At 53.0% G+C, this 14191-nt stretch overlaps 2 protein-coding genes across 2 annotated transcripts; one reads left to right on the forward strand and one right to left on the reverse strand.

Annotated features, from left to right (window-relative positions):
• Positions 1-534: 534 nt before the first annotated feature.
• On the reverse strand, positions 535-12544 carry SAPIO_CDS9583 (Histone acetylase complex subunit; the record flags this gene model as incomplete). The annotated part of the gene is made up of 4 exons (XM_016790938.1): positions 535-1236; positions 1297-12198; positions 12259-12416; positions 12496-12544. 4 exons carry the CDS (start codon positions 12542-12544, stop codon positions 535-537), a joined length of 11811 nt encoding a protein of 3936 aa, XP_016639448.1.
• A 957-nt stretch (positions 12545-13501) lies between these two features.
• Positions 13502-14164, forward strand: SAPIO_CDS9584 (uncharacterized protein; the record flags this gene model as incomplete). Its single annotated transcript, XM_016790939.1, has 3 exons — positions 13502-13604; positions 13687-13694; positions 13775-14164. 3 exons carry the CDS (start codon positions 13502-13504, stop codon positions 14162-14164), a joined length of 501 nt encoding a protein of 166 aa, XP_016639449.1.
• Between the last annotated feature and the right edge of the window lie 27 nt (positions 14165-14191).

The following is a 14191-nucleotide window of genomic DNA, read 5'->3' on the forward strand; positions in this document are numbered from 1 at the left end:
ATAACCGGGGCACATAGGCACATACGAATTTGCATTTATCGGGGCAATTCACGCTTCGGTTGAGCATACAACACCTCAACCATCCATGGTCATGGAGGATTGAGGCATCAAATGGGAGCTGGGGCATGGAGAGACGAACGAACTGAGAATGATTTCGGAGATGTCAATTGATTCATGGATTAGTCTCCTTTGTGCTTATTAAAACTGAAAACAGTGCCGCCATGACCACATGTAATGATTCTCAAAAACCTGCTTCCTTCAAGTCCCTGCCAAATACACTTTTGAAGGCCTTCTTCCAAACATGCTCGTGGAGATACATCTGCAAAGAAGAGAGAAAACAATCATGGAGAAAACGAAAAAAGAGAAAAAAAAACATAAAAAGAACAAGAGACGACACAATAACAAACCCCGAGTTTACCCTCCTTCCTTCCTGAACTCCCTTAACCGGCCGCTCCCCCGGGCCAGTATAACACCAATAAATCATACAGCAGGGGGATCTCACTCTCCACTCTTTTCCCCTTTCACCTTCTCCTCTTACAACCACGGCATCCACAGCGCATCACACTGGGCTAGATTAAGCGGGTTGACCGCCTTAGCAATCAAGTCGATCACCGTCTGAGTGGCCGGCAGATTGCCAGGCGGGCTTTGCGCGAGACTAACGGCACGCTTAACGATCTGGTCTGTGTTCAACTGCACCGTCTCCCGGATCGTGTCCGAGGGCACCTCCATAAACTGCTCCTTTCGGTGGCTGTACGTAGTGAACCACACGAGGATCTCGTCGCGCACGAAGAGCGTCAGGTTGTGCTCGAGCTCGAGCTCGGGCTCTGTCAGGCATCGCGCGATGGCTAGCATGGCCACGCTGAAGATGCCCTCCGTTGCCAACGGGCCCATGAGCGTCTGGAGGTTGGGCGTCAATCGGAAAGGCACGAGCTCGGGATTGACGAAATACGGTTTGTTAACCCCCATGTACGCCATGAGTTCTGAGCCCCAGATGTTGCCCGATCCGCGTGCAATGTGCATCTTGTGTGGGTATCGGTTATGCATGTACAAGATGTACGTCATGAAAGTGAGTGCTGCAAGTTGGTACGAGAATTGGCGTCTGAACAGCCAGAAGTCTTCGAACTCAGGGTAGATGCGCTGGAAGTAATCGAGAACCACCGTGTGTGGCACCCACTTCTCCTCAATGGCGTTAAGAACCTCGAGCCGAGCGGTGGCATGCTGCTCTGACGGTCGGTGCTGTAATAATGTTAGCGGTGAGTGTATGATGAAAGGTTCTAGTCTGGTACTATTACTTACCGATGTCTTCGGCTCCAGAATAGCCCGCAGCTTTTCCATGGCGAACATGATGGGCTCATCCTTGGACATCTTGTTCCTTCGGCAGTGGTCTTCGTACACGCCTTGTAGGGTGACCCAGCTGGCATCTTCCTTGACGATTCGGATATGTGGCGCCAGAGGGACCATGATGGGCAGCGTGAACTGGAGGTCTCGTCTTCGGCTCTCCTTCTTCTTACCAAGGGTCTGATTGAGATGGCGGAAAAGCTGAAGGATGCGCTCCTCGCGCCTGCAGTGACGCGCTGCCGGGTGCTGGACAGCCCATGAGTGGATGCTACCGTCACGTCCCCTCATGCGCAGACGCCTGTAGGACGCGCTGCTGGTGCGGACGAGATCGACGTTGGGCAGGAAGCGGTCAATCTTGACAAAGTCCTGGTTCTTGTCCTTGTGCAACAAGTACTGTCCGGGGATGTCGACGTCGTCGAACTTCTGATACTGGAATTCGCTAAGGTGAAGCGAGAACGACTCCAGTGACACGCGGCAGTGCCGCCTGTCGAGCTTTTCCTCAAACTTGTTCCTCCATCCACGAAGCTTGTGAATGTATTCGTACATTGTTGGCTTGACCTGGACAAAATCGGCCTCGAACGACTTCTTGATGTGCGCGGGCAAGATCGTCTCGGCGAACCGCGTAATGTTAGTCTCCGTCGCCGCCGGCAGCTTTACGTCCTTAGCGAAGGAAGCTGGCATTCGGCTGACATAGGCAAGAGCATCGTTAAGCAGGGCAACAATGAGGCGATATGCATCTTCATCAGGTGGGCACTTGAAGTGCTTCTGGATCTGGTCCACCATGGTCTCCATCGACAGCGCAAGTAGCGGGAATGCCGTCTTCAACGTGGTCATGATCTCGTCGTTGAGTTCCCACGGCTTTCGTTGACTACCCGTGGGGGGTTGGTTTTGACCTGGTTGAGCCGGCTGTTGCTGTTGTCCAGGGCGGGATTGACCGGCCTGCTGCTGCTGTTGTTGTTGCGCCGTTGCCGCCGCATTCTGGGGAGTTCCCTGGCCTTGCGTCGCTGGCGTTTGCGGCTTCTGTCCGTCCTTAGTACCTTCAGTCTTCACGTTGGCATTCTCCGTCTTCGCTGTCTCGCCATTAGCGGTTGCCGGCCTAGACGTCGAACCTTCGGGCTTCTCCGTCTTGGCCTGAACAGGAGATTTGGATGCGCCACTAGCCGCAGCCGCCTGCTGGGCCTGCTGCTGGGCCTTTCGAACCTTTTCGGCCCTCTCCTTAGCCTCCTGGTTCTTCTTGATCGTAAACATGTCCTCGCGGTTCGTCCTGAGCTGGAAGTAAAGCGCCTGGGGGAAAGACCGGGCAATTCTCAGTAGGATGTTAAGCAATCGTGGCGCCTCCTTATAGCCCAGCCCACTGAGCAGCTGGGGGATATAAGTGATCCAGTACCACACCGGTGTGTCTCCCTTATAGTCGTCAAAGCCGGATGCGATAACGCCTTCATTGTTATCCAGAGTTAACAGCCAGAGGATTCGCGATATCAGCTTGCGGCACTTGTGGCTCTTGTAGCTGCCAACAGCCTGAAGATAAGATGTCAAGGCCTGCTTAGCCGAGTTCAAGTCGGTCGGATCCTCCTTGAACTTTCGCTCATTGAAATAGCCCCACTCGGCCCACGCCTTCGCAGCAGTGATGTCGAAATACAGCGCCGTCCCGAACGCGGCGTCAGCCTCCTGGTTTTCCTTCAGTTTCTCCAAGAACATGCCCTTGAGAGTGTAGAATTCTGCCTTTTGGGGCGCGGAGAAGTAGTTGAGGTTTGTGTTATTGATCACATCCAACCCGCTACGCAGCTCATCAGGATTCTCGTAATGGCATCTCGCCTGCTCTCTGAGCTTAAGGAAGGCCTCCTGAATTTCGATGTTGGGGAGTGTGTAGATCCTGCTCAACTGACTGATACAAACCTCGGGAAGGTTGTGCTTCCTAGCAACGTGCGCGAACCGGTTGATAATCCAGGCTGTCTCATGGTATCCTCTGTAAGCGAACGATGCGCCGCCCGCGTTTTGGCCACCAGGCTGGGGGAGCAGCTGAAGATACTTCTGATTAATGAGACCGAAGATATGCTGTCTCCAGGTGACCAAGTCCTGCCATGACTGGATGTCGTCCCAGACGTTGGGGAGTCGATCTCTCCAGGCACCGAGCAACAACTTCAACTCACCCGACTTGACGTCGAGGTTGCTTTGGGTGGTATTGGCAAGACTCTGGCAGATGATGCTAGCATCGTGAAGCTCCACAAGCTGCTGGAAATTTTGTAGCAAAGGGACGTGGGCCTTGGTCAGGTTCGCCGGTAACTGGTGCCATTTCCGGATCGACAATTGAATGGCTTCGTCGCAATAGCGGCTAAAATCGTGTATCGTCTCCTGGCCGTTGTGGAATCTCAAGAGCGACATGAACGCCTGGAAGAATAGGCGACGAGGTGTCGGCGCGTCCATGAAGCCCTTGATAATATTGTCCAAGCCCTCCCGGTGCGTGGGATCCTGCCACATATCGTGACACCTCCAGGCGCATTCGAGTAACAGATCCTGGAAGTTCTCGTGCTTGGCAAAGTCTTGAAGCATGTCCCACTGCTGAAGCTTCTGAGCGCAGCGAACCCAGTGGTCTTCCCAAAGCATATATTCGGCCTGGGAGAAGGGTGTGACACCAGTACGAGCCTTGATTTGGGCAGCTTCGTACATCTTCTGGGCCTTATCCCACATACCATTCTGCTCGTACGACAAGGCAGCGTTTGACTCGACAAATTGGCAACGGCGGCGCCACGTTCCATAAAACATGTCCTCCTCCTCGAGAGACGCATACAAGTCAACAAGTGCGTCGAGGTTGCTCTCACGTACCGTTGGCGATTCGAGCTGAGGCTTGACAGCGGCTTTTTCAAGCTGGACAAGGCCAGTGTACCATCCGCCGTACGTCTTAGAGACGAACTTAACGACGTGCGGTGGGAGTCTGCACTCTGGCCAAGCCCTCGAGGCGCCTTCCACAAGAGACTGAACCACGTTGGGCCGCTTGTCAATCTGTCGATTATGGTAATCCTTGATCAATAACGCTACCAACGACTTCTGGAGATCCATCCGTTCGTCCTTAGCAGTGGCGGACCAGAACATTGGGAAGAGCGTAACCCAGAGCTGGTGAGCGACCTCCAAATCGACGTGCTGCAACTGTGCCAGCGGTTCGAGAATATCACGAACCTTGACGTCACCGAGATCGGTAAGGAATTTGCGGTGCTGTGCCATGAACGCCTCGAACTTTTCATCGCACATCAGGCTGGGCTGTCGCGAATCCTTGACGTACATGCAGGTGAGCTGTGAAGGAGACCAAGTCCGATAATCGTCGCGGTTCAGCTGGGCAACAGTGTTTGACTCGACGGCGCCGAGGAGGAGCTGCGAAGCTTGGACAAGCCAGTACGAGTCTGCAAGACTCATCCAATTCTGGTCGGAGATGACATAGGCGAGACGAGCAGTCGCCGTCTTTGATAAGCTGCGATCCATAATTGTCATGAACCGGTTCCTCATCTCGACATCTTGAGCCCGAGTGCCGATAAGGAAAGCATGTTCCATTCGCACAGTCAACTCGCTTCTAGCGACTTTGGGGTCTTCGTAGATGCGAATGACGAGCTTCAAGAACTTGGTAAGCATCGTAGGGTCAGGACGGTGTTCGAAGGACAACATCTTGTGGAGGACAGCGGTTTTCTCTTTGAGAGTAGGCCAAGTCCCTTCCGAACGGAATACCCAACCCTCGACCATATCGAGGATAGCTTCGCAGAGTGGAATGTGGTACGACTTTTCAACAAGCGTGGCTAAGACGCTGAGGAACGGTCTTCTGTTGTCCCCGAGGACTTCCATGCGCAAAGCAACGGTTCTGATGGCCCTCAACATAACCTTTGTCTGGATCTCGAGCTCGTATGGCGACATCTCGCCGGAAGGCGGCGGGTTGGGATCTTGAGAGCGGGGTGGCGCCGTCTGAGCGGTGGCAACGGCGGTGTAATGTTGGACATGCTCTCGGGCAAGTCGACTTTGAAGTGCCTTCATCAGGATGGGTATGTGCTGGTCAATAACCGGGGGCTTGCGTTGACCCAAAGACCAAAGTAGGTTGACTCCAGAGGAATAATGGCCGTTGGCCATCAACTCGCCGGCGATGGAGGAGAGAGAAGTTATCGTCTCTGACGTCTGAACCTCCGATTCGCCCTCGCCGTCGGCATCCTCCATAGGAACGTCCTCCGGAACGGCATCCAAGATTCTCTTAATAATAGGCACGATCTCGCGACCCTCATCACCATCATTATCCGGGACGTGAAGGCAGTCTTGTATTTCAGGGTTCTCAGACTTGACACACTTCTCGACGACCTTCAGTACGGCGCTGAGGTTCTTATTGATCCACTCATCCGATTTGAAATGCAAGATGACCCTGACAACCATGAGAGTGTTGATGATACTGGTCATGAACTTATCATCATACTTCTCCTTGTCAGATGGATCAGCGGTTAAGACGGTCTGGGTCTTTTCGGACGCGAGGAAGCCGTGGGTCATCGCGGGGAAGGAGTCCAATTCAAGATCACCCCAATACTGCGGCTGAAGTAGATTGTACAGCAATTGAATGGCCTTTTTGGCGAGATCGCCATTGAAAACGGCTGGAGCAGCCAGGCCGGGCAGCGTTGTATCCCTGGGTTTGGCAGACTGAAGAGGGAATCGGTCGTTCAACTGGGCGATGAACTCGATAAGATACTTGATCATCTTCTGTCGTGCCAGTGGGGGGATGATGAATTCTGCCTTCTCCGGTACCGCCAGATGAGGAGTTTGCCGGGAGGGCGCCGAGGGAGAGGCGGATCCCATCTGCTGATCGCCTTCGAGCTTCCTCTTCTTAGTGTTAGGAGACTCTGACAAGGCTCTGGCACCTGGCACACCCGGTCGAGCCATGACTGGTGAACCGGACGACCCTGGGGTTTCGGAATCCGGCCTTCGCTTCCTAGTGGTGGGCGATTCCGGTGCAGGTGTCCCTGCAGCCGGCTTTCCTTCAACTCGGCGTTGCTCCCATTGCCAAATAAGCCACATCATGCTCAGGGCAAGCTTGCGGTTCTCATTCGTAGAGTTGGGGGGCAGCGCCACCTTCCGGAGGTTGGAGATGATGAGCGTCACGTACTTATCACGAGCCTCATAGAAGAGGTCAGGGTGCTTCACCAAGAAATGGAAGATGGAGGTCGTTTGATGGCCCTCGTCGGCAAGGACACGCCGGGGAGCGAGAGCCCAGGCATTGCTCCTCTCATTGGGAAGAGTATTGCATCGCTTAGGGAGAACAGGTGCCACGAGCTCCAAGGCTTGACTGACCAGAGCTCGACCTTCGTTCTGGTTGATTCTCAGGAGCGAGAGGTATATTTGCGTCGGGATCTTGGCTGGCGTCTCAAACAGAGCGATGAAGTAGCCGATGACGACGTAGGCCGCATGCTTGATAATCACGTCGTCAAGTCGAATGTAAGTCCAGCCGAACTTGATGATATCCTTCCGTGAGTCTTGGAGAGACGTGTGGTAATACTTGACAATCATGGCGGATAGTTGCAAGACTTCGAACCGTGTATGATCAATACCGGGCTGCGCCGTGTCGTCGATATTCATGTCAGAGATGACCTTCCACATCCTAGTGGAAACGGCATCCAGAACGGAACGGTCCATCAGCTTGGGTCCCTTTATTGGCTCCGTCTGGTTCCAGTTACGCATAACATCCATAGCGATGATTGGGTTGACGATGTTGTGCAAGAGGAACCATTTGGTCTTCTGGGGAGCCGTCTTATTGCCGTAGACCTCAAGACACTTGAAGAACGTCGCCTTCCAGAAGTCTATCGAGTCGCTGCAGATGATGAACTTGTAAATGTACGCGTAGAGGGGGTGAGTTGCCCTGAACTCGCCAGCAGTGACAGATTGGATCAGGCTGAGGAGGGGGTCAAGGTCCTTAGGCGACTGCTCGAGTGTCTTGACAAGGATTGAAACGAGCTGCTCAGCCGCCTGATCGGCCGGAAGACGAAGCTGAGGAGGTAGTGTGAAGTTGCGAAGGGTTTGCTCGAGCTCTTTTCCGGCTTGTTTCAGCCAGGTAATGACCTCCGGCTTTTGCATCCACGCCTCAGCTCCAGGCCACCTACTCAAAGAATCGAGAATGTGTATGGTGTTGATGACTGCGGAGAACTTCAGATCGCTCTGCTTCTGCCCGATCTCGACGCACTTCTTAATCAAGCTCTCCACGTCCGCAGTGGCGGCCTCACGCAGGGGGCCACTGTTAGGATCGTCTAACGCCTGCGCCAAGAATCGCCCATACTTGAGTTCGCCCAATTTGCTCAGCAAGAAACCCCACACTTCCTTGGGGTAGCGGTTGATATACTTGAACAGGGGTGGCCTAAATGGGCTCCTCTGAGTTCGCCGAAGCTGTTCCTCGAGATCTAGGACGGTGTTGATGAGGCGCTCCTTGAAACCATCGGCTCCATCGGGAAGCAGGTGGAAGACGTTGAAGACAGCGGCGATGACCTTCATGGGAGGGGCTTGCTCGAAGAATGTGAAGGAGATCTGCTGCAGCATATTGGGGTCCGCAATCGCCTTGATGTGGTCGAGTAACCGAGCACCAATCTCCAATTTGAAATAATTAGTTAGGAGTTTGAGGATGCGTGCAAGGTTGTTTAAGCCATGCTCGGTAAGCTTCTTAGAATCGGCGAGGTTGGCGAGAACAGGCCGCAGTCCGCCTTGGAGCAGCTCCTTAGGCAACTTAGTCGAAGGGGAAACAATCGACTTAAGAGCATCGTTGGCCGCGTCAATAGTCGCCTGCGACTCAGAATAGAGAGATTTGAAGAAGACCGCAACGACTTTTGTCCTGGTCGCGATGAGGGCCGCCTTCGAGAAGTCGGGAAAGGCGACGGCGGTACTGAGGAGCTTGATGCATGCTACTCTGAGGGCCACGATGTTCTCCTGAGTTCTGTACTCGGCGGGTTTATTAGCCAGGGATTCGTCGCTGGCATCCGCGAGAGCCAGACACTCCATCAGCATGCGGTTTAGGTTCTCGTCAAAGGTAACCCAATCCTGCTTGAGATTCATGTGATAAGTGACGGCATCAATATAACCGATTTGGACTGCGAAGGGAAGAGCTCGCAAGGGCTTCGCATAAATCGGCTGAAGAAGCCTGTCCCTGTAGTGTTCGACGAGCTCCCAAACCTGGCATTTGGCAGCCGAAGCGATAAGTTCAAGAGACCGCTTCGCCGTTTCCCGGATGTGCGGGTTCATGTTGCTCAGCTCGCTATTCAAGAGCATGCAAATCTGTGCGAGACGGTGTTGCTTTACCTGAGGCTGCCCCGGTTGCTGTCGCACAGGAGTGAGATCCTCCTTTTTGGCGTTCTTGGCGAGTCGTTTGAGGAGAATCTCGAGCGTCTCCTGTGCATAACGTCTCGTCTTCTCTGGTAGGTCCTGCGGTATATCCTTGATGACATATAAGAGGGCACGGATAAACTCTCCTTGCTTCGATGCGAGCCAATATTCTCCCAAGTCGAATTCAGTGAGCATAAACTTGATGCCCAGAGTGCCGCCGGTCTTGGTGAACCACTCCTCCTCATAGCAGCTATGGCAGAACGTCGTGCACATGTAACTAAAGAAGGGTAGTCGGGCCACGCTCATCTCGGAGCCGAAGAGGATGGCGGTCGACCTGTGGATCTCACGCAGCGCCGCCTGTGCGACCTCGCGCACTTCAATTTGGTCGGAAGCAAGAGACTCAACAATGGCGTCACCAAGGACTCGAGCATCGATACAAAGAGGCCCCTCTCCAGCATGCTGATCGAACGGAGTCATGAAGCGCTTGACATCAACCACGGCTCGCCCAACCTCGATGATTGTGAAGTGTCTGCACACGTTCATCAGGAAGCCATCTGATCCCTCTTTAAACTCGGGCATCGCTTCGGCAACCATGAGAGCCTTCAATAGACGCTTAACAAGCGTATCTTGACCATCTTTCTTGGGAATGGAGCAGTCCCGAGACGAGGTGATAAAGGGGGAAAAGTCGAATTCTACCTTCCTACGAAATAGATCCTGGACCTGGAGACGGAGTAATCGTGAGTAGTCCTCCGGTAAGCCATCGAAGCCAATGCGTAGCTTGAGCTGGGCTTTGAGGAACTGCAGAGCTTGCGTTTTATAGTACGAGTCGTACTGGCGGCCCTGATTAGCCTTCGTGGTGGGCTTGGGAACCTCGGTAAGCTTCCTGATCGCAAGATCGATGCCGATCTCGGCAGGGAATGGGCGGTCCTTCTTCGATCCAACGAGGCGGAGCTGTAGACTGGCAGGGTCATCAGCAAATTCCTGAAAGTTGAGCTGCTGTACATCCGTCATGAATTTCCGGTTTCGTCCTCCGAGTTTGCCAAGAATGCGCATTGTAGTATGAGCGTGGAAGTGGCTGTAAGGATGAGGCTTGAGATGGTCAAAGAGTGCAGTCATCAACTCATCAACTACAGGAGCCATGATGGGATCCAGATAATCGGCAGTCAAGTTATCAACGCACAGCTCCAGTGTCCTTAACCCTTGACCAACCAGATCTGTGCCTGAACGCAGTGCAACCACGAGGGGTCTCATCAAGAAGCTGAGATGGGGAAGCAGGTTGCTCAGCCTAGCAGGAACTGTGAGACAGAGTTCAACATACAAATCCCGTTCAGAAGGCTTTCTGGCAACCATGAGAAGGTTGTTAAGCACATCCAGAAGCATCTCGAGGAGAGGCAGGATTTGCTTGTAAAGATGTTCAAACTTGCCACCACCAATACTCCTAAATAAAGACCTTAGAAGGAGGAAGTAGTTGATGGGCTCTTCAGCCTTTGAGGACAGGTCAATAGACTTTGTAACTATGTCCACGACATGTGGGAGGAGGACCTGTTCGTTGTGGCTGGCAAATAAGGTCACGGCCATAAAGGCAAGCTTGAACAATCTCAACAGGATAGCAGACTTCCGGACATCAGCGGAGCCGACCTGGTCGATTCGGTCCATCAGGAAGCGGAGAAGCATGCCGCAGAAGCTGGGAGAGGTGGCTTCGCTAGCAAGGAAGAACTGGGGGATGTGGAGGAGGGCGGTGTGCTCGAAAATCATGTCGTAAAGTTGGGGTATCTCTTGTTGAAAAACTTCATGGAAAGTAGCGGGATCGATGTAATGGAATACAGTTGCGAACGTCTCCAGGAGGTCCTTTTCCTCCTTGCTGCAATTGGCGTTCGCAACATACTCGACAGGGGATGTAGCCTGCGTCTCCGTCGGAGGCTTCTCCACCTCGTAGTACCGGAAGACATGCGCACCCTCGCGGAAAAGTTTGGTTATAACTTTGACTTCTTCAGCCGTAAAGCCAAAAGCCACGTCCTGCCAGTGAGGCGGAGCATTCTTAGGGTCGACGCCCGGACCAACGTTGCATGTTCGAAGCTGGTAGAAAGTATTTTTGAGACCATTCATTAGGTGTCGGAATAAGAACTTGTTGTCGGTGATCGGGTCGGGTGGCCGGTCTCGCGGATTTGCGGTTCTAATCGGCGTGGCCGTGAAGATATCGATCTCATCCCAATCAGGAGGGAACCTCTTGTCGGGGAGATATGACTCTGTAACACCGTCGGCCGCCTGCTGCGCATACTTTTTGGAAAGCTTGACAGCGTTATGGTATTGTCGGTTCATGGCTGCAAACTTGTCTCCAATCGAATTCAGAATCTTCATCAAGTAATGCCTCGCATCGACCTTGTTAGGCATCTTTGCGATGCATTCCGCCATGTTGAGAAGAAGCTTCGCGCTCATAGTTTGGAAGCTCGCACCAGGGAAGTCGTCCTGCAGATTCTTGGTATAAACCTCGACCGTCTTTCGAATCTGCTCAGGCTGCAACAAGTCCCGAACGTGGTGGATCAGGTCGGCCAGCATGCTGTACGCGAGCGGTCGCATGGTCTCGTACACAGTCACGCCATCTCCAGTTAGTGTCCTCTCATCTAACAACTCGTCAATCTTGTTCAAGAAAATGCGGGGAGAGGAGTAGTTTATGATATGGCGTATCGCGACGAGGAGTTCCTTTCTCGCGCTGGACTTCTCCCGAGGACAATCCTTGAGCAGCCTGACAATAACGTCCGGCAAGACTTTGATGAAATCGGCCAACTGGTTCTGGTATTGCCGCAACAAATACGCCAAGAGACTCATAGTCTTTACCTGGGCAGTGATGAAGTCGCCGAAGGCTGCTCGGTTCTTAATCAGAGGGCTGACACCAGTGAATATCTCTCCCTTAGCCTTCGCCTCCTCGTGGGCCTGTTTCTGCGCACTAGCTTCCAGGAGCAACACGCTTGTGATCGTTGGGACGAAGAGCTTAACGTTGTGCGCAACGAGTTGTCGTGAGACTTGGAAGATGGACACGACGATTATGGGACACTCGGCAAGGACCTTGAACGATTGCATACCCTTAACAAGCATCCGGTTTTGCTGCTGGGGATCTGGTCCTAGATCGTTGACGGAGGCTACGGGTGAGCCCGGTCGCGGAGACTGGAAATTCGTTTGGGTACTGCCAGGTGTAGAGGGCGCTCCATGCGCAGTGCTGGTCGACAGGGAGGTGTTGTCGAGCTGTTCCCGTACCATCGACTCGGTCCGATCAAAGATTGCCTGAATAAGGGACAGGAAAGGCTGAATCTTGCTAGAGAGCTGCCGAGGCAGATGTCTCAGGATCTCAGAGATGATCTTGACGCATATGACGGCATTCTCTTCGTTATCTTGTCTTATGAGAGTCATAAGAAGATCGACAATCTCTACGGCGTACGGTTCGAGAGCTGTAGGCGGGTGTGGGGGGGCCCCGGCAGGAGGGGGCGCTGGGGCGAGAGGAGTCGGCAATCGGTGGAGAATCTCCAAGATGCAGTTGCGCAATTTCTATTTCATGTTAGACAAACATGCAGCGTGTTCATGGAGAAGAGGAAGGGTGATACACACCTGCTCCGGAGAGTTGCTCTGGAAGATGCATGGTCCCCTCAGAATATTGATGAATACGGGCATAACCCTTCTAAGGAAGTTCGGGTATACAGGGCCGACAGTATAGTGGTCAAGACTGTCGCGCAGGACTGAGGCGGCTTCTATCCTCAGTCGAGGCTCTGTAGTCAAGACGGTTAGCCGAAGAGAAAAGAGGATATATTTGGAGAGGGTGGGGAGGGGTTCATCAATCAGCCTTACCAAGCTCTGGGGTGGCTAGCCGTTTCACGACATCGTCTATGTTCGCCATGGCGGCGGCTTGCGCATCAAATAGATGCGCAGCGCAATTCCATGGAAGACGGGAGACGAGTGGCCAAGGGCCAGGCCAGGACCAGCTCTCTCTCGATGCGACTGTCTACAAGTCGATAGGTAATCGATGAACTCGAAATGCTTGGAATCAAGGTGGGCCGCGAGGCTGATAGACGAAATGGTAAGATTGAAGAGGAAAGGGTAGCTCAAATGATCGCCCAAATCTCGACTGTATTAAGGTAAAGTGTTGAGCACGGAATTGTCGCCCTGGATGAGATTCGGGGATGGTGTTGTGGGAGAAATGGCGACGAACCCACTGGAGGCGATTTCGTGGGAGCTCTTTCGCAAGGCCAAAGCTTAACACAAAGAGTTGGCGTGGAAATTTTGGAGGCAGTCGCGGTCGGGGGCTGCTGTCGCGAAATCACATTGCGCTAGGCGGTGGATCAATATTCTTCCGGACCAATCAGAAGGTGTTCCTGGAATGTGGCTTTGTCAGCGGCAGTTCCCGGTTTTTTCATGTGAATAAGTGGATGTGCCTGGGGCTTATCGATAAGTTATCTACAATCTACAATCGCAGCTTCCCCCACCTACGAGGGGCCCACCTTGCTCAGTTTACATCAGATTGAGATACATCAATCGATCTTGGTCGTGACACAAAAGGGATCCTCAGCTCAAAGACGTTGAGGTCTAGGCACCGCAATTGAAGATTCATTGTTGTTGCAGCTTAAACAATAGTCCGTAGATTACTAATCCAGGAAGACTCAAAGCTCCAAGGCTCAAGCCTTCCAAAGGTAGCGGTGACCATCACAGTTTGCTCCTTACCAGTTCTCCTCCAAGACACAACATCTTTTTTTCCCTTTGATACTGCTACCAGTGAGCTGTTTATATCCAAGGATCTTCGCCAACCCACCAACATAGTCTTTTGAGATTCTTCGCCGCACAGCGTCCGAGGTTAATGATGTCGAAGCCTAACGGTACGGAAAGGCTGCGGGCCGTCGAGGACACCACTCCTACTCCCGAACCCAACAACTCCAATGGACCATTCACCTCCTTCTTTTACGGTATGTAATTGGCCCCCGTTGACAGCAGTCGACAACTCGACCTCTCCAAAGCTAACACGAACTGACCATGTCCCTCCCGCAGGAACCTTGGTATGTATCATGATGCTAGCTGGCCCGCTCCTTGGAGCGTGCTCTTGCAATGTTCAGGGTACTAACATGGTATAATTTAGATGGCCCCTGAGGTCCTCTTTTCTGTAATATACGGACGCAAAAATCCTGGAAAGGTGTTTGAAGACCTACATACATTTCACCCAGCGATTCTTGATAACCATGCCCGGCGAGTGCTCGCCTTCGCCGACTATCCAGGTGTTGTACCGCAAGAGGGCGAATCGGTCCAGGGAGTTTACGTGACGGGACTCACGGACGCCAACATGGAAAGGCTCGATATATTTGAGGGATCGGAGTATGTGAGAGAGAAGGTCAAGGTTCGGCTCCTTGAGAACGGCGAGACAAGAGAGACAGAAGTGTACATCTATCTGCACGCGGAGGATCTCAAGGAGGGAGAATGGGACTTTGAGCACTTCAAGAAGGAGAAGTTGGCTCTCTGGTCGAGAGAGTAGCTCCATCGCAACGTCAACATTTGGCCG

The sequence above is a fragment of the Scedosporium apiospermum genome, assembly GCF_000732125.1.
Source record: "Scedosporium apiospermum strain IHEM 14462 chromosome Unknown SEQ_SAPIO_0143, whole genome shotgun sequence".
Lineage (NCBI taxonomy): Eukaryota > Fungi > Ascomycota > Sordariomycetes > Microascales > Microascaceae > Scedosporium > Scedosporium apiospermum.